General features: G+C 43.3%; 2 protein-coding genes across 2 annotated transcripts in view; both read right to left on the minus strand.

The window, feature by feature from the left end:
* Window positions 1-21,054, minus strand: part of LOC146986559 (protein NLRC3-like) — a 106,443-nt gene that overhangs the window by 66,410 nt on the left and 18,979 nt on the right. The window contains exon 5 of the mRNA XM_085780503.1: window positions 4,044-4,217. Coding sequence (XP_085636629.1) covers window positions 4,044-4,217 — 174 coding nt within the window. The remainder of the gene's footprint in view (window positions 1-4,043; window positions 4,218-21,054) is intronic.
* Window positions 4,776-20,861, minus strand: LOC146986562 (protein NLRC3-like). Its single transcript, XM_085780400.1, has 4 exons — window positions 20,696-20,861; window positions 7,210-7,524; window positions 5,286-6,813; window positions 4,776-4,953 (listed from the first exon to the last, which is right to left on the minus strand). Exons 1-4 carry the CDS (start codon window positions 20,859-20,861, stop codon window positions 4,776-4,778), a joined length of 2,187 nt encoding a protein of 728 aa, XP_085636526.1.

Genomic DNA, 21,054 nt, shown 5'->3' on the forward strand with positions numbered 1-21,054 from the left:
AGACTACGTATGTATTATCATTTTTTATTTAGCCTACTTTGTTTTGATGCTAATGCACCATTACTATGAGTATTAGTCAGGGTCTTATGCAGAATAATTCAGTCATACAAAGATTAGATTACTGGGGTTTTTGGGGGCCCTACTGGGCGCTGGGCCCCTAGAATCATCATCACCTTTCTCCCCTATACAACGGCCCTGTCTGTGCATTTACTTTTATTTTGGTGCATCTGCCGATACGGTTCAGACATAATCTTTGTTGGAAAGTGACGGTATTTAGGAATCTTTAATCAATACCATGATTAATTGTGAAAACAGGTAATCGTGACGTCCCTATACCTGAGGACCTGCCACGGACACAGGAGGGCAGCGTGAGGCTCGGTAACCAGTCTGGCTGCCCCCTCCCCCCACTTTGTTGGTGAGAAAAGAGGAGCGGTATCTCTTCGGGTCCAGCTCCCCGTCACACACACCGATCAGGTTCGATTCCTCAGTGCCGCCGCCGGGTGAAGCCATGGTCGCTCACATGTGTCGGTGAAGAGCCAGAGGTCCGTCACCAAAATATTACCGCCCCACCGACAGGACAGCGGGGAGTGTAAGTCTTATAAATAAAATACAACAACACGACTGCACACATGCCTTAAAAATGTAATGTATGAAAATGTTTCAGGTGATAAAATACACTTTTAAATGCAAAACGGTGGTTAAAATAATGTAAAGTTACATTTTTACACGTCTGTGAATGAAGAAGAGAAGAGTTCCGACCGGAACCTTCACGAACATAATAAACAGTGACATCATTTCCGTATCACGTGTGAATTTTTTTATTTATTTTTTTATTCAAAACTTTGTTTCACATTACAAAAACAGTTTTTCATAATAAAATGCAATCTGTAAGGCATATCTATATGAAACGCCAGTGGAAATTTACAAGTTTACAAAAAAATGTTCAAGTTTTCACATATATTGAAAGTCTTAATCGCTTTCTGGCTGCTTGAAAATTTGATGGAGGTTATGTATTGCTTGAGCTCACCGCTAAGAGCGACACCAGAATATTACCGCCCCAGCGACAGGACAGCGGGGAGTGAATGTCTTATAAATAAAAAACAGCCACACGACTGCACACATGCCTTAAAAATATAATGTATGAAAATGTTTCAGGTATTAAAATACACTTTTAAATGCAAAACGGTGGTTAAAATAAGTCTGTGAACGAGGAAGAGAAAGGTTCCGACCGGAAACTTCTTTTTTTCTTTTTTTTTTCAATGAGCTTTATTGAAAACATTGTACATACAACGGGATGTACAGAGAACAGGGTTGTACCAGTCTATGGGTTGTATACAATCAAACATGAAACATCAGACAGGTGCTCCAATATGTATCAATAAACATAAATAATAAATAAATCAAAATAAAATCAGGTTGTTTTAAGCAATATTAGAAAGCATAAAATCATGGAAAAAATAAATAAATTAACATATGGTATGACAGAAAAAAAGAAAAGAAAAAAAGGGAAATAGAATGTGTAAGCTTTTTTCTACTTTATTCTTTGAAAATTCTCTCATAAATATCTATGGATGTGATGCTTTGTTTAGTGTCAATTAGTGTAAGGGATTTCATGTACTCTTTGAACTCATGCAAGAAACTTCTGAAGTTGGGTGAGGTTTTGGAGTGTTTACATTTATGTATGTGAAATTTGCCATACAAAATGAATACGTTTATAATAAAGGTGATGTCCTTTTCTTCCGACCGGAAACTTCACGAACAGAATATTAATAAACAGCGACATAATTTCCGTTTCACGTGTGATTTTTTTTTTTTTTTTTTTTTGTTCAAAACTTTGTTTCACATTACAAAAACAGTTTTTCATAATAAAATGCAATCTATAAAGCATATCTATATTATACGCCAGGGGGAATTTGCAAGTTTACAAAAAAATGTTCAACTTTTCACATATATTGAAAGTCTTAATCGCTTTCTGGCTGCTTGAAAATTTGATGGAGGTTATGTATTGCTTGAGCTCACCGGTAAAAGAAGGTTTTTTTTTTTTTTTAAATGAACTTACATTTGTGAATATGAAATTTTGCCATTAAAATGATAAGGTTGATAATAAAAGTTATGTTAGCTTTTTCCTTGATTTTTTTTCAGGTCAGGGAGCCCAAACAGTAGTACATTCCTCCAAAACAAAATAAAATCACCATCAACATTGATAGCAACAAAATTACAAATATCACTCCATAGTTTTTCACATGTGAATTAAAAAACTAAACCTGACAGTTCTTGCATTTATTCATAATCTCTTGTTCGACAACACATTCACTGTAAAACCATGAAAAAAACATCCTTTTATTGTAATTTGCGAAAATAAACACTGCTGTTGTTTTAGCTGCTCTGCAAAGATATTCTGATGTGTTATGACTACGTGTTGAGTCTTGAAAGAGCAAATATTGAAAAAAAAAGAAAAAAACGTACAGGAAATTATGTACATATGTGTGTTAAGTTATAACATAAAGGCTAGGGTTTCTTTTGTAAATCATACTTATCAATAATACTAAATAATTTAATTAAATGGCATCTTTCTGTTTAATAAGACTGACGGCGAAAAGAAGAAATTTGTTATAAAACATGTATTTTGGTCTTTTTCTGTGTTTTGTTGTGCACAACAAGTGGATGTGGCAGTAGGCTACTAACAGTAACACAGTAAAAGTACTTCTTTCAAGGTATCACAGTGAATACTTCTCATATTTACAGTACCAGAGTAAAAGTATTTTCAGAATCACAATATTGCAACAATTTTTTTGCAACACAAAATTGCACTTCAATCCTTTATTGACAGTACCACAGTAAAAGTACTCCCTGTACTTACAGTAAAACAGTAAAAATAACTCATGTATTTACAGTAGAACAACAAGAGTAGTTTCTGTACACACAGCATCAGAGTAAAAGTACTTCTTACAAGGTATCACAGTGAATACTATAATATAGGAGCAGAGTAAAAGTTTCTATAATTACAGTATCACAGTAAAAGTATTTAGTTAGGAGTTAGTGGAGTAAAAGTACTTCCTGTACTTGAGTGACAGGTGAAGCTCATTGTTCCTGTTTGACTCAACACCTTTACCTGTGACTGGATCACTGATGATTGACACATTGAAGCTGCTGCAGCGTTTTCTGAGTCTGTGATGTCATAGATGATGTCATACGTGATGATGTCACATCCTGACAGGTTCACCTGCTGCACTTTACACTTTATTTCACTCCCACAGTCCCATCAGCTGTGGAAACAGCTACAGATCAGACTCACTCCAGAGTCTCCAGTTGAAAGTCTGGACTCTTCACAAGATCATGAAGCTGCTGCAGAGCTGAAGAGCTCAGCTTGTTGTTGCTCAGGAAACTGGGTCCTCTTTTCAGGTTCAGTTCTCTCAGGTGGGAGGGGTTGGACTTCAGAGCTGAGACCAGAGAAGAACAGCTGATGTCTGACAAACCGCAGCCCTCCAATCTGAATAAACAATAAAAGAAGAAGATGAAATGATTGATGATTGATCAGATGAGTTAGGTGGCTAACAGTTAGCAAGTTTTAACCTACTATCTCTGACACTTTGACACTTTTACACACCATCACGCTCCATCTCTCTGCACCAGCCGCCGCCTGCATCGCCCCCCTCCCAACCTTTCCCCTGCTGTTAGACCGGCCTCCCCTCCCCACAAACTGTTTGTAAAAACGGGCTATACAAATAAAATTGCCTTGCCTTGCCTTGCCTTGTTATTGATCTGAGTTGTGTTAATAACAGCTGATGTCAGGACAACATGGATTGTGGGGAAAAGGTGTTGCACATGTTTAAGACTTGGATCTGTGTAAACCATTGTGCATGAATGTGTTTGTTGTGAGGTTGTTGTATGATGGTCTGTCTGAGGTGCCAACCCCCCCACAGCCCTGGTCTTGGTCTGTGAGCGCCTGCCTACCCTGTCCTACAGCCTCATGTCTGCAGCTCAGTATCAATACAACTTTCACATCACATTCATCTGAGCACAGAAATAAAACAGAGTCTGACCTCAGAGTCTCCAGTCTACAGTCTGGACTCTCCAGAAAACCACTCAGATCATTCACTCCTGAATCCTGCAGGATGTTGTAGCTCAGGTCCAGTTCTCTCAGGTGGGAGGGGTTGGACTTCAGAGCTGAGCCCAGAGAAGAACAGCTGATCTCTGACAAACTGCACCACTCCAATCTGAATAAAGAATGAAAGAAGAGAATGAAATGATTGATGATTGATCAGATGTGTCCTGATCAATGATCAGTGTGTAAATGAGTAGAGGGACTTTGTCCTTGTGTTGTTGTGGATCATCATCATGTGGCCTTCTACACACATCATCCACATGTCAGCACAGATTCATCAGCTGCTGCCGACCTCAGATCGGTCTGTCAATATACAATCAATATCTGATCAATACCTGTTGGACTAAACACTGACTACAACTCTCTGATTCAGCACTGAACTGGATCAAAGATCAAAGGTCCAGACCTGATGCAGGACCACACACACACACACACACACACACACAAACATCATCTGAGAGCCAGCTCATCATCATCATCATCATCATCATCATCATCATCATCATCATCATCATCATCATCACCACCACACTGACCTCTGAGTGACCTCTGACCCTTCACCTTCTACCAGCTGCAGTAACATGGAGTCACAATCAGTCGCTGCTTCAAACTGAACTTCACACATTTGAACTGAACACAGACAAAAGTCCAACAGGTCCAGTCAGTGAACTCACCTCAGAGTCTCCAGTCTACAGTTTGGACTCTCCAGTTCAGCACACAGAACCTTCACTGATGAATCACTCAGGTTGTTTCCACTCAGGTCCAGTTCTGTCAGGTGGGAGGGGTTGGACTTCAGAGCTGAGGCCAGGACTTCACAGTGACTCTCTGAGAGTCCACAACTAACAAGTCTGTGAAGAGAGAAAATATCAAATGTGTCAGAATCAAATCAGATGAAAGCTGCAGTAAAAACACAGTTGATGCATCTGTCGACAGGATGTGATGATGTGATGAACATCTGAGCTTCTGCTCATCTTCTCTGACTGAGTTTGACAGGAAACAATGATCCTCATCACTCTCCCAGGATGGACGGGACCCTGAAGCAAAGCCTGCTCACTCTATATAATCCCTCACATAATGTTTTCAACGTCAAACTAAGAATAATGAAAAGAAAAACTGTGTTTATCTGAAATACTGATCTAAACTACGGATCAATAATTATATTGATCATGTCTGAACTCACCGAGCCTTCCTGCAGTTCCTCACAGCTGGGATCAGTCTCCGTCGTCCCTCCTCTGATGTGTTGTACTTCCTCAGGTCAAACTCGTCCAGAACCTGCTCTGACATCTGCAGCATGTAGGCCAGAGCTGAACACTGGATCTCAGAGAGTTTCTTTGATCTGTTCTCTGACTTGAGGAACTGTTGGATCTCCTGATGAACTGACTGGTCCTTCATCTCCGTCAGACAGTGGAAGATGTTGATGCTTCTGTCAGGAGAGATTTTATCACTCTTCATCTTCTTCAGGTTGTTGATGGTTCTCTGGATGGTTTCTGGACTGTTGTCTGTCTGACCCAGCAGACCTCCTAACAGCCTCTGGTTGGACTCCAGAGAGAGGCCATGAAGGAAGCGAACAAACAGGTCCAGGTGACCATTTCTACTCCAGAGGGATTTCTGCATGGCGCTCTTCAGGAAGACACCCAGGGTCCCGCGTGGTATCCACAGGAACTTCTTGAGGACTTGTGTGTTCTTGTTGGTGAAACAGTGGAACATGTAGACTGCAGCCAGAAACTCCTGAACACTCAGATGAACAAAGCAGTAGACTGTTTTCTGGAAGATCACACTCTCTCTTTTGAAGATCTCAGTACAGAGTCCTGAGTTCACCAAGGCCTCTGTGACATCCAGACCACACTGCTCCAGGTCTTCTTGGTAGAACATGATGTTTCCTTCCTCCAGCTGTTCAAACGCCAGCCTCCCCAGCTTCAGAAGAACTTCCCTGTCGGCCTCCGTCAGCTCCTGTGGACTCGTCTCATGTCCTTCACCGTACTTGTTCTTCTTCCTCTTTGTCTGGACCAGCAGGAAGTGTGAGAACAGGTCAGTCGTGGTCTTGGGCAGCTCTCCTCTCTGGTCTGTGGTCAACATGTGCTCCAGAACTGTAGCACTGATCCAGCAGAAGACTGGGACTTGACACATGATGTGGAGGGTCCTGGCCGTCTTGATGTGTGAGATGATTCTTCTGGACAGATCTTCATCACTGGACCTCCTCCTGAAGTACTCCTCTATCTGGGCGTCAGTGAAGCCTCGGACCTCTGTTACCCTGTCAACACATGTAGGAGGGATCTGATTGGCTGCTGCAGGTCTGGAGGTGATCCAGACCAGAGCCGAGGGAAGCAGATTCCCCTGGATGAGGTTTGTCAGCAGCACGTTGACTGATGACGTCTGTGTGACATCAGACACAACCTCCCTGTTGTTGAAGTCCAGTGACAGTCGGCTTTCATCCAGGCCGTCAAAGATGAAGAGAAGTTTACAGACAGCCAGCTGCTCTGCTGTGACCTTCTGTAATGTTGGATGGAAAACATGGAGCAGCCTGAGAAGACTCAACCGCTGATCTCTGATCAGGTTCAGCTCCCTGAACGAAAGCAGAAGCAGCACATCGACATCTTGGTTCTCCAAGCCCTCGGCCCAGTCCAGAGTGAACTTCTGCACCGAGAAGGTTTTTCCAACGCCAGCGACGCCGTTGGTCAGAACCACTCTGATGGGTCTCTGTTGGACAGGTGAGACCGTAGAGACGTCCTCTCTCTGTTGGACAGGTGAGACCGTAGAGACGTCCTCTCTCTGTTGGACAGGTGAGGCCGTATAGACTTTGTCTCTCGGTTTGAGATGCAAATATTTAGAGAACTTACGTCTCATCTTGTCAAAAAAGTTGGAAGAGACTTTGTCTCTCTGTTGGACAAGTGAGACCATAGAGACTTTGTCCCTCTGTTGGACAGCTGAGACCGTAGAGACGTCCTCTCTCTGTTGGACAGGTGAGGCCGTAGAGACGTCCTCTCTGTGTTGGACAGGTGAGACCGTAGAGACGTCCTCTCTCTGTTGGACAGGTGAGACCGTAGAGACATCCTCTCTCTGTTGGACAGGTGAGACTGTAGAGACGTCCTCTCTCTGTTGGACAGGTAAGTCTTTAAAGATGTCGTTGCACTTGATTGGAGTGTCATGGAGGGTCTTCTTCTTGGACGTTGTCTCCAGCTGTCTCACCTCATGTTGGGTATTAACCTCTTCACTCTGTCCCTCTGTGATGTAGAGCTCAGTGTAGATCCTGTTGAGGAGGGTTCCACTTCCTGTTCCACTTCCTGTTCCCTCAGTTCCTTCAGTCACTCGTTCACATCTGCTCCTCAGACTGATCTTATGTTGATCTAAAACCTCCTGCAGACCACGATCTGCTGAGAGAGAAGAGACAGAGTCAGACTGAAGACAGAGAGTCTGACAATCTGATCAGATTATTTTCATCAGCTACAGAAAAACTACAGACAACAAAGAGAAGGTTTGTATCATCATCTTAAATGTCAGTGCTGTGTGATGGAACAAAGACTCTGGAGAAAACAACAGGTCCTGGTTTCACAAATGACCACATCAGCAGACAGATGTTCATTCTCACTTTGTACACAGCTGCTCTGATTGGCTGTCTGCAGCTCACCTCTGGTTCTGGGTCTTTGTCCAAGATCCTTTAGGACGTCAGAGACACCACTCTTCTTCCTCCTGTCAAGACATTTCTGGATCAACAACATGTCTCAGCTCCACATCTGAGCTGTGATTGGTTAACCACCTCAAGAGGGCGGGGCTTCAGTAACACTGATCACTGCTGTCTGGTTCCTGACTTTTCAAAATAAAAGTCTGTCTGTATCAGCTGCTTTAATCTCTACTGTGACTTCAGTTTAAAGGCTCAGACGTGTGGATCATTAAAGTGTTGGTGCAGCAACGTTCACACTGAGGCTGATGACACAGGAACATGAGGACGCTGTGCTTCATCAGGCTGATGGACAGAGTGTGTGTGCATGTTTCTGTCTCTGAGGTTTGTTGTGAACCTTCAGAGTTTGATGGATCTGGTTCCTGGTTTCTCTCTGTTTCCTTCACAGGAGTCTAATGACTGAATCATCTTCAGCTCAGTTTACAGTAGAAACCGTCTCTTACCGTGACTCAGAAGGTCCAGGTCCAGGTCCAGGTCCAGGTCCAGGTCCAGGTCCAGGCTGAGGACTGAGGTCTGGAGGTTGTTCTTTGGACCAGTCACTCTTCATGGACAGACAGATGGATGCTGGAGACTCTGCTCTCAGTCTGTGGTTCTGACCTCTGCAAACACAAACATGTTTTTATTCACATCACATTGATCACTGATCAGTGGACACACACACACACACACAAACTAGGAAGTCATTTCCTGTTCGGTAATGTCACACACACATGCTTGTAATGCTATCTTTGTGAAGACACGCATTGACATAATGTGTCACTTCCCAAAAATGTCCTCATTCTGTTGGTTAAAAACTCTTGACGGTCCTCACAACGTAGTAAGTACAATACAAGAACACACACACACACACACACACACACACACACACACACACACACACACACACACACACACACACACACACACACACACACACACACACACAGGTTCAGGTTTCTTACTGTGATTGTGAGGGTCCAGGTCCAGAACTGAAGACAATAGGTTCATGTTTGGACCAGTCACTCTTCATGGACAGACAGATGGATCCTGGAGACTTTGATCTGTTCTCCTGTTTCTCCACTTTACCACTCATCTTCAGGACTTCAGTCAGTCTGAGAGGGAAACCAGTAACACACACACACACACACACACACACACACACACACATGCGCGCGCGTACAGAATCAAGACAAACAAGTCTTTTCACTTGTCAGACCAAATTACACAACAAAAAAGCAGTTACTTCCTTGTATGAATTTGCCACTACCATAGTAGGGGAGAGTGGGGTAATGTGAGACACCGGGTAATGTGAGACACCCCCTATATCTAGAAAACGGAACACATTTTTGGTCATCTGACCATTATGTTTTCAAGCCCCTTCCATTTCCCCATGGTCATGAAGGAGGGGACCTCATGATGCTGTGGAAAGCATGTTTTTTTCACAAAAATGTAATTTTTGCATGTAAAAGTAAATTTTCTTGCTGTCAACTTAATCAACTGTTGTGCCAAAGCAAATTGATTCAGGTAGAAAAACTTATATGATACATGATGATGAACTACCAACACATAAAACCATGTGATGATGCTGGCTGAAAATTAGCCTGAATTTCTAAGAGAGGTCGTTTTTTCTAAAATGGGGGTGTTGGGGTAAAGTGAGACAAATGCTGCGGGGTAAAGTGAGACTATGGATGTATTATAATAAATCCATGAGTGAGACACTGTGAGCACACCACACACAAAGATTTACACTAGAATCGATCGTCCCCCAAGCCCGAAATCTCGCGTGATCAAACATGATCTGTAGCCACACTGCTTTGTTATGATGTGCTCTTCAGTCAGCTCGCTTAATATCGGTTACATTCAATTTTAGTCACATTCCACTTTGTCAGCTCCCCCCACATAAAAGAGGACTTTTGATCAAAATGGTCACGATTGTCGAGGCCTACAATCTGACCCCCAGACTATCTAACTGATTCTATCTGTCATTTGAATGTTAATTAAAACATTTTGTGTTTTGATTTTGTTCTTGAGTCACTTTGTGTTGAGAAAACAAAAGTGCTTAATTGACCAATCCCCATGATTCTGCTACTAGTCCGACATTAGTTTTAGGAAGTGTGGTTGTCAAGCTAGCTGTCAGGACTCTAACTGTTACAACATGTGTTGTTATGGTAGTTTCAGAGTGGAAAAAGTAAGTGGATCAGTTTACCCCATTGATTTCTCTGGTTTGTCTCAGTTTACCCCTGAGCTGGGGTAAAGTGAGACACAAGACCACTTTTTTTTAAACTATCATATTTTCACTGTCCTTCATCCTGAACACATTGTGATCATTTCCATTGCTAGGAAACATCCTGAATTAATTGGAAATGTGTAAATTTTACTGATAAATCATTTTAGCTCGCTTAGAGGGGAGCAAATGTAAAAAGTGTCTCACTTTACCCCACTCTCCCCTACTTTGACATTAAATCCATGTTCATCTCTGCGACCTTTGACCTTTGACCTCTAAAGTCTTGTCAGGTCATTGTTGAGTTCAAGTCAATGTTCGTTGTGAGTTTGAAGAAATTGTGTGGAGGTGAATCTGAGACAATGTGCTGACGTATGTACGGACTACGTCTGACTCTTCTTCCCTCCACAGTCCACACAGACAAACTGACTCTCACACTCTGACACAACAACAACAACAAAAACAACAATAATGTGTTGACACTCACTTGTCTCAGACTTCAGTTTCTCTCCTTCTGCTCCGTTCACTCTAAAATGGCATCTGAACACCTTTACCTTTACGTGTTTACAGGAAATCAAGTTCATGGTGACAGAGGGAGGGGAAGTCTCTTTCTACAGTAGAGTGGCGCCACCTGCTGGGTAACTCCTGGTATTACACCTGTATGGACAGGTGAACTCTGACACCATGAATAAACAGTGAGCTGAGATCCAGCTGTGGTAGAAGAGCTGCTGAGAGATTTAAAGACACTCCACTACAAGTTACAGCTCAGTCTGTTCTCTGTCTTATTCATCACACATGTTGTCATCAACTAATTTGTGTCTCGGTGTTGTAACTTAACTCGCTCCGATTTGGCAACAAGACAACACAACCACAACTAAATGTAAGTCCACACAGAAACCAGGAGGATACAAGGAGAATCATGATGAACTCCTTTTAGAAACGTCACCTTTTGAATATTGGAGGTCACCAAGTGATTACAACTCACATCAAATCTTTGTTTCCTGTTCTATCAGAGAGAGAACTATCAAAGAAGGCGTGTGAGACCATGGAAAACTACAGGTTCCTACTTTCCCATGCTGCTCAGCTACTTGTGATGCTGGGAGGAGGAGCTCCACTGACCAGAGAGTCCAGATCTTCAGGCTTCATCAGACCCAACTTCAGAGGCTCCGGTGCAGGTGGAGAACCGTGGACTCCTTGATCTGCGTTACTCAGGGAGATTAGAGTCCAGCTGCAGACTTCAGTCGTGTTGTCTTTGGCAGTTTATTGGGCCTCCTCTTGAGTCTGAGAGTCGTGACTTCAGGCTGACGGACGGTTAGCCTCGTAAACCCGCCTCTCCCGGAACTGCATTTCATTTCATTCCGAGGGAGAGTCTGGCCTCATCCCCATTCTAAGCATTTGGACTGAAACCCTCAGAAGGCCGAGCCAATCAGCGTCGCCGCTGTGATTGACACAGCACGTTGGCCAATCAGGGACCGACTGGTGCAAAGCCCCGTCACTACACCAACTTGCTGATTGGCTGAATGGGGTTGTCTGTCAACGCTACTACTCCCGCCCAGCTGCCGCCCACCCCAGACGGTTAGAGCGGGGATGAGGCCAGACTCTCCCTCAGAATGAAATGAAATGCAGTTCCGGGAGAGGCGGGTTTACGAGGCTAACGGACGGTGGGCAGCGAGGTTCAAAGAGAAAGACCTGCCGCTGCTTGAAGGGAGTAAAAAAAGTGAGAAAAACTCTTCTCCAGAGCTGCACAGATACACATTCAGAGAAGAGTTTATTCTGACTGAGTCCGTCCTGGATGCATTTCACTGAGACTGGTACTGATTCAGTTTCTGTCTATGTTGAAATTAAACGACTTCAAATACTTGAAATATATTAAACTTAATCTAAAAGTGTGTCTATGAAGTGTTTAATCTTTCTGCAATAAAACAAAAAGCACATCTCAGCCTCCTGCTATTAGTTTAGTTCTGGTTCCAGTCTCTCCATCAGGTCTGGGATCCTGCTGCAGGGACCTGATCCCATTCAGACCCGTTAGAGCTTCAGTAAAGGTCCAGTACAGACACTGGGTGAAGTGGCTTTGTGCACAGTCAGATTGAAGCAGGATGGAAACAAACTAATGACCAACTACCACTGCAGCACTCAGTATCAGTCTGCTGTCAGCCTCTAAACCCACATCCATCCATCAGCTGGATGAAGAGCCAATCACTGCAGTGTGCTGCGTCGCCCCGGGATACTTCACTAAACTAGCTCATTGGGTCAGTGGTCATTGGGCGGACTTTAATATGTAGCACATAGAGCCAATCAGAAGAGGAGGAGGCTCTGAGCCTCTCTTCTGATTGGCTGACATCTGCATGATATGCAATTGTGTGTATGTGATTATATTTGACACATTTTGAGATAAATAATATTGAACCCACTCACTCACCGTCTGTAATTCTGTGTACTTCCAGAGCGCCGTCAGTTAAATCCATTCCACTGACGAATTTCCTGATTAATGAAACTCCTCCATATCCTCGCTAGTCTAGATCCATTCCACTGGACTCGCCTATTCAGAGTCCATATAAATGAAACTCCACCCCGTGTTTTCGCTCCTCCCTCAGTATCCACGATCCATTCCACTTAACTCGTACTCACACAGTCTCTATATGAAACTCCACCCCGTGTTTTCGCTCCTCCCTCCGTATCCTCGCTCCAGATCCATTCCACTGGACTCGCGTATTCAGAGTCTTTATAAATGAAACTCCACCCCGTGTTTTCGCTCCCCCCGCTGCTCCTGTCGAGGCGGGAGCAGCAACAAACACCGTCCTCTTCCAGCTCCTCAGGTGGGTGAGTCCGGCTGTCTGCTCACAGGCTGCTGTCACAGTAACAAGCTCGGTATGAGATGAACTTTAAAAAAATAAGTTTACTGCTCGTGGCTTTTAATGGCTTCATTTATATTTCTGGAGCGTTGAATTACAGCTCACTGTGTTGTTAAAACGGTTCGCTGATGTTTTAGCTTAGCTAGCTAGCTAAGTTACAGTAACATCAGTCAGCCAGTGTTTGGAGCACTTTGAATGAGAGTCAGCTGGAAGATAATGGATGATAGAACAAAAATAAATAACCTGCACTGTGTTTTTTTTTTGTGTGTTTGTGTCTGTTGTAGTCAGCCAACCATGACGGAAAAAAGAAGAGGGGCCAGACATCACAGCATTTTTGATTCCACCAAAACACAAGTAAGAACTCTGTAGCCTGTTATATCAAAGAATAATGATTTGTATTATGTGGGTGAGATTTTTATTAGAAATTAGAAATACTTTATTTAATCCCTGAGGGGAAATTAAAAATGTCACAGAGCAGCAGCAAGACAATACAGACAACAACACAGATCACAAACACTGAGTAAAATACATGAAGACATAAAAACACATAGTGTATTAAAACACAGAATAAAAAAGAAATAAATATATGAATAAGAGATGCGTGTAGAAGGTTAAAAAGTTAAGAAGTTAAAGAAGTGCTGGGTCCAGGATGCTTATGGTGACTGAATTAATTAATCAGATTGAGGAGTTGTACAGCTGTATTGCAGTGGGTATAAATGAATGTTTATATCGCTCTCTTGAGCAGCGGGGGAGCCTGCTCATATAAGCCCTTTTGGGTTTCATGCCTCCCCCTTGCACATCCCAGTCATGATGATTGTCCATGCTGTTTTAAATGATATGTTTGTGCTAAATAAAAAAATAAAAAAAGATTTTATATATTGGTTAGGCAGCAGAGCAGAGGCCTGTACTATGAAGAAGGCTCAACATAGCCAGGCTTTGTGTTCATATTTCAACTAAACAAAAGAGTTAACACGGTGCTACGACGCTGGCTATCAACTTAGTTTGTTAAGTCCGGCTCTCAGCTTTGTGCTCTGTGCGCGTTCACATCAAAGGAGGCGTTTGGCGTCATATGATTCTACTGGAGCCAAAAATGGAGCAAATTCATGTGGCCGCTGATTTCAGCCAAGACCAGCAGGTTGTTTTAATGGAGAGAGTCTGAGCGATACAAAAAAGCGTGATCGCAGTGTTGCTGCAAATATCACTAGAGAGGAGGCTGCTTCATTTCTGACAGCTGGACATTATGCTACTTTTAAATATGAAGCTTTTTCCATATAATAATTGTTATTTTAAATTGTGTTTTATATTGTTTGAATATATTTTACTCATCGCAATTATAGAATATGAGTGTGTGTTTTATTGAAAGCAGGCTGTGTCTGTGTAGCACGTATAACTGTCTTCGACGAGCAGCGGTTGCTCACCGGCAGTCACTCTCACGGTAATGTTAGGGAACAGTTCCCGCTGCAGGGGGGTCAGCACGCTCCATGTTGCTGAGTTTAATAGATGCTCCTCTCCTCTATTCTTACTCTTTAAAACAGTGACAGTAGGGCTGCCACGATTAGTCGACTAGTCACGACTACGTCGACTATTAAAATCGTCGACAACTAATTTAATAGTCGATGCGTCGTTTCTTTTCTTTTTTTTAAACTTTGTTTTTCTCTCAAAACTGCTGGGGCACCTTCCACACACGCACCCACCACTGCAGCCGCCCACCACACATACACACGTGCACTCACTCACTCAAGGTGAGTTTACAGGTGGTCTCTCTCTTTTCTCTCTCTACCTGTCTTGTCCCTCATCAAGCGGCACCGGTGTAACCCCCCGCCCGCCCCCCCGCCGCCGCCGCCGCCGCCGCCGCCGCTCCTCTCCCTCTCTCTCTCTCTCTCTCTCTCTCTCTCTCTCTCTCCTGTCGTTTTAAATGAGAAGCGCTACTAGGAGCGGTAGCTACCGCCGCTCCACCGTTTTAAGTCACGGACTGAAAAACAGCCGTTCCTCATTTAAAAATAAAACCACGGACTTTGAGAGTCGGTGTTGGAGAATACTAGAACGTTACCGCGTCCGGTCACAGCGTCCTGGTCACGTAATGAGCGCTCATCTTAACGAGGAAGTCTTCTCTACCGGCGTAAAACCACGTCAATATTTTCCGGTAGCTTCTCATCACAGTCAACACCTCGCAGAGTTTGAGCTGCACCTCAGTTTCACTTGTTTTCATTTGACAGAGTTTCACACAGAACTTTCTGGTGGAGTCTTTCTATGTTTCTCCTTCTGTGACAGTAAAAAGGACATTTACATTTTTTCAGACAAGACGATTGTCTTATAAATTATTTGATTTTTTTTAACAGAACAACTCCTATTATTTACAATGAGCACAAGTTATATTTGATTGATAGGCCTACCAAAACTTTCTTATTGTGAACAATTCCTTAGTTTCAGGTGTCCATCTCATTTTATTTAAATGTAGCTATGTTTAATGCCAGAGACAAATGAAGGAAAGACAAAAAACCTTTAAGTATTTATTTTGGTGTTGTTTAGGCCAGTGCCTTATCCTTATTTTACTCAGCTGTTTGCACTTTATGCTACAGTTAAAGCTGCATATTTCATTAAAAGTTTAATGAACTATCATCTTAATTGTCTTTATTTTTAGTTAGCATATACCTTAAACACTTCAAGCTGAAAGCTAATGATGGTATATAAGAGCAGCTGCATGCTGGTGCGATAAGCCGTATGTTTTACATTCAATTTACGTATGATCCGATTAGTCGACTAATCGAAAAAAATAGTCGGTGACTAGTCGACTATCAAAATAATCGTTTGTGGCAGCCCTAAGTGACAGTAAAACTATTCATGTCCTCTGCTTTCATATTAGAGACCAGATGAAGTTCAGCTGGTTATGCTGGTGATTCAACTGATGTTGGTGAGGGTGATGCAGGGAGCGCCAACACTTCAGAGTTGCAGGTACGTGCTATATGAAGGGTGAGGTGATTTTAGTTTGATAATGAGAGGATGGTTTGAACATGATAATAAGTGAAGACAGTTGATTATTAATTATTTATAACAAACATGGTCTTAATAATGCACCGCAATGTAGTTAATTTATGACATTTCTGTTCAAACCATTTATGGCTCTGTCAGGTTTCCGATATGTATAAAATGTCAGTTTTCTTAATGATGCTCAAAACAAATTCACATTCACAATATTCAGACAACTCATATTTTAGCTACAGATGCACTATTTTCCTCAGCAAATGACTAATATTTGGTGAAGCACCGTCTCCGACATCATGGCCATTAATTAACTTGTAAACTCTGATATAAACCCCGTATTTGTCACCAACAGTCCATAACTCTTACAGATTTATTATAAATCTGTGATGCTACTTAAAAAAAACAACAAAAAAAACTTAATTTTTCTTTTATACATGGTTTCATGAGTTTTGTTCACCTGAGAATACACAAACACAAGCACATCAGCAACTTAGCGTCTCATTGCAGGCTGTCTGTTTACTGACTGACACATCTGTCCACACCTTTGCTGAGACGACCCCTGGGGACACTTAGTTGGCCAAAGTGCCTATGTGAGCTGTACTCCTTGTAACCATACATTAAGTTATTGTTGTGATTGTTAATAATCAGAATATAAACAAACCAAATGATGACATGGCTTGCTGGTGGTCAATAACTGGCTCTCTCACACTCTACTGCACCTTCTCCCATCAAGTTCAGCAGCCAAGAACATGCACGAGTAATTTACATTCCAGTAGAAAAGCATGTAAACACAAAAATATACAGTACATCAGAGTAGTGAACCATACAGTATCTTACATTTTTAGAATATAACTCATGTTGTAGAATGAAACAACAAAAAGTAACACAACCTCCCATAACTGCATGAAAATAGTACGCAAGGGTGGACAGTAACTGGTTCTCTCACCAGAACACTGGCAGACCATCAACAATACTATTTTCAGTACGCGACTACACTAGACATCTTCAGCAGTGCAGCATTTAGGTAGGTATTCAATTCAATTCAATTCAATTCAATTCAATTCAACTCAATTCAGTTCAATTCAATTCAGTTCAATTCAATTCAATTCAGTTCAATTCAATTCAATTCAATTCAATTAAGGCATAAAAGCTACTGAAAACCTGTTCATGCAACTAAGCTAACATTTTAGAAGAGATAACGGTACACAAACTAGTTTTAATAGATTTTCATAAGAAACAATAACACAAAAAAACATACTATTACAAACAATGAACCAAAATTAACAGAACAGAGAAATGCATAGCTTCTTCTATCAAGTTGAGGGGCTCTGTTCAAATTAATTTCTCTCTCAACACAAAACGACCACTTCACGGGTGCAAGCCTGCTGCAGCCACCGCTCCTGCTGACAGCCGACCGGAGGAGAAAAAAAAACATTTCTTTGCTCGGTACTTTCAGAAAATAACCAGGGTTAGGGTAAGACCAACGGTCTGTACAGCAGCTCCCACTGTGTGCGTCAGGGCATATCAGGCTGTGTGATTATGCACCAAGATCATTTTAACCCATTGGAGCAATTTCGGACATTTAACACGATAAACCAATTTCAATTCAACGTGGCCATTTGCTTAGAGGATTCAGCTGAAGCATAATGAGCGTTATATCTCATCACATCATATATGTCATGAAGTATTTGCTTGTTTTGCAGATAATTATGTACAAGATCCATTTGACCCCAAAAAGGAAAAAAAAAACAATCAATTTGCAGCCTCCATTTCCTTTCTGATTGCGTCCGTCTGTCCATTCGGAGTGGGGGGGTTTTGGAATGGAAGGTTTTTCCCAACAGCTTTTTCCAAATAGCAGGATCTTAAGACAAATGGGAAACCCCGCCATTACGAAGAATGGAAATCTTTTCTTTTCGAAGCGGCTGGTTTCAGAGAGGCGGGGTGTAACCGTCGTTGGTTTGAACCAAGGTTGGGTTAAATATTGTGACCCACCTCACTGGGTTGAAGACAGGACCTGGATGGGATCCACACGAGGCTGACCCTCTGACTCAGCCAGACTGAACCTTAACCAGCATTTACCCGGAAATGGTAAGAACATTTGAAAGAGTAAGATGAATTCTTGTTGTGCCCTTAAATGACATTTGGTGGCAATATTATTAGCTGAAACTTATAAAAGATAGCTCACTTGTGATGATAATAGCTAGTCAGCTAGTCAGTAGTCTCGCTCGCCAGACCCTCCTCCAAAGAAGAAAGAGAGTCTGGCTGCTCCGCCTATGATTCTGCGATAACAGAAAAAAACGCTCCGGCTGTTTGGAATTCTTTCAACCAGTCACAGTCGTTGTGGTCGGCGCCATAGCAACGGCGTAGCAACGGTGCGCTTGCAAAATATTCCCGGTTGGAAACTGGATTTCGGCCTGCGGTGTAACGGCGGTTGGCAACCGTTGACTGATATGTCTTCTTCTGTTCGGTTCATGACACGGATGTATAATAGATCCATGGTTCGGTTCCTGTTGTTGTTTGTTGATGTTTACCTTTACCGGGCGGACTGTGAAAGCTGCAACACGGTGGCTCTTTCCGACCAATCAGAGGCTAATCGCAGCAACGCACTTCTGTCAAGCCAGACTAGCTAGTCAGTAACCAAGTCATCTAATAGATAATATTATGCCTAATTCCGCTTAATATTTTGACAAATATGCCAAACTGAATGGCTGTGAGACTTACTGCTATGGTAAATTGTATGTATCAGCAAGGTATTAGCTAGCGTGCCAACTCTGCTGAAATGGTAAGAAAATTTGAAAGAGTAGATGAATTCTTGTTGTGCCCTTAAAGGACATTTGGTGGCAATGTTATTAGCTGAAACTTATAAAAGCTAGCTCACTTGTGATGATAATAGCTGGTCAGCTAGTCAGTAACCAAGTCAGCTAATACAGAATATTGTGTCTAATTCCGCTGGTGTGAAGTATTCTGATAAATATGCCAAACTGAATGGCTGTGAGACTTACTGCTATGGTAAATAGTGTATATCAGCAAGGTATTAGCTAGCGTGCTCGCCTGCCAACTCTGCTGTTAGCAACCTAGCTTGATAGTTGTTTCAGAGGTAGTCCTGCACCAGGTGTGCATGGTTGTTGTGATCAGTGTACACTTGTCATCTTTGCTCCACAGGGTTTAAATCCGGGTTAGTAAATGTGAGTGTCTTTATTAGTGGGAAAGGTGCAGGTCCTCCCTCCAGCTGTGGGACATGAACCAGGAGAGCAGCTGGGAGAACAAGTCCTCCTACATCTACTACACCGACCTGCTGATGGAGCTGCTCCTCCTGGGCTTGGACCTCCTGCACCACGTCCACATGCTGCTCAGTCCCACTCTGGTCCTGGTCCTGGTCCTGGTTCTGGTCCTGGTCCTGGTCCTGGTCCTGGTCCTGGTTCTGGTCCTGGTCCTGGTCCTGGTTCTGGTTCTGGTCCTGGTCCTGGTTCTGGTCCTGGTCCTGGTTCTGGTCCTGGTCCTGGTTCTGGTCCTGGTCCTGGTCCTGGTTCTGGTTCTGGTCCTGGTCCTGGTTCTGGTTCTGGTTCTCTGTTCTGATCTTCAGACTGTGTAGAAACACCTCCTCTTCCTTCTCCTCCTCCTCCTCTTCCCCCTCCTCTTCCTCCTCCTGTTATTTCTCTTCCTCCTCCTCACATTCCTCCTCTCTCCTCCTCCTGTTATTTCTCCTCCTCCTCTTCCTTCTCCTCCCCCTCATCCTCTTCCTCCTCCTCCTAATGCTCCTCCTCTTCCTCCTCCTCCTGCTCCTCTTCCTCCTCTCTCCTCCTCCTGTTATTTCTCCTCCTCCTCTTCCTCCTCCTCACATTCCTCCTCCTCCTGCACCTCCTCTCTCCTCCTCCTGTTATTTCTCCTCCTCCTTCTCTTCTCTTCCTCCTCCTCCTCTTCTCTTCCTCCTCCTCCTCCTTCTCTTCTCTTCCTCCTCCTCCTCCTCTTCTTCCTCCTCCTCCTCCTCCTCTTCTTCCTCCTCCTCCTCCTCCTCTTCCTCCTCTTCCTCCTCCTCCTTCTCCTCCTCCTCCTCCTCCTCTTCCTCCTCCTTCTCCTCCTCCTCCTCTTCCTCCTCCTTCTCCTCCTCCTCCTCTTCCTCCTCCTCCTCTCCTCCTCCTCCTCCTCCTCCTCCTCATACATCTGACTGTCGTCTGCGTAACGATGAAAAGAGACGCCATGCTTTCTCAGGATGGAGCCCAGGGGCAATAAACACAAAGAAATACAACATCCAACAGTGGAGCAGAGCTGGACTACACATTCCCAAGGCTGACACTCATGCTTCTGTCAGCCAGATATGATTCTAGCCACTCCAGAGCAGCACCATGAATACCCACTAGGTGGTGTAACTGAGCCACTAAGGTCTTGTGGTCCACAGTGTCCTAACATTTAAATTCCTACCAATTCAGTCTAACGTGAAGTAAATGGACCAGTTTCTGTGCACAGGGCCGTTGCTAGGAATTCTGGGCCCCCTGAAAGAATACTAAAGTGGGCCCCTGACTTTTCCACTTTTTTCTTAGACTACGTATGTATTATCATTTTTTATTTAGCCTACTTTGTTTTGATGCTAATGCACCATTACTATGAGTATTAGTCAGGGTCTTATGCAGAATAATTCAGTCATACAAAGATTAGATTACTGGGGTTTTTGGGGGCCCTACTGGGCGCTGGGCCCCTAGAATCATCATCACCTTTCTCCCCTATACAACGGCCCTGTCTGTGCATTTACTTTTATTTTGGTGCATCTGCCGATACGGTTCAGACATAATCTTTGTTGGAAAGTGACGGTATTTAGGAATCTTTAATCAATACCATGATTAATTGTGAAAACAGGTAATCGTGACGTCCCTATACCTGAGGACCTGCCACGGACACAGGAGGGCAGCGTGAGGCTCGGTAACCATTCTGGCTGCCCCCTCCCCCCACTTTGTTGGTGAGGAAAGATGAGCGGTATCTCTTCGGGTCCAGCTCCCCGTCACACACACCGATCAGGTTCGATTCCTCAGTGCCGCCGCCGGGTGAAGCCATGGTCGCTCACATGTGTCGGTGAAGAGCCAGAGGTCCATCACCAAAATATTACCGCCCCACCGACAGGACAGCGGGGAGTGTAAGTCTTATAAATAAAATACAACAACACGACTGCACACATGCCTTAAAAATGTAATGTATGAAAATGTTTCAGGTGAAAAAATACACTTTTAAATGCAAAACGGTGGTTAAA

The sequence above is a fragment of the Trachurus japonicus genome, chromosome 6 (genome assembly GCF_045865225.1).
Source record: "Trachurus japonicus isolate A0001 chromosome 6, Traja_1.0".
Taxonomy (NCBI): domain Eukaryota; kingdom Metazoa; phylum Chordata; class Actinopteri; order Carangiformes; family Carangidae; genus Trachurus; species Trachurus japonicus.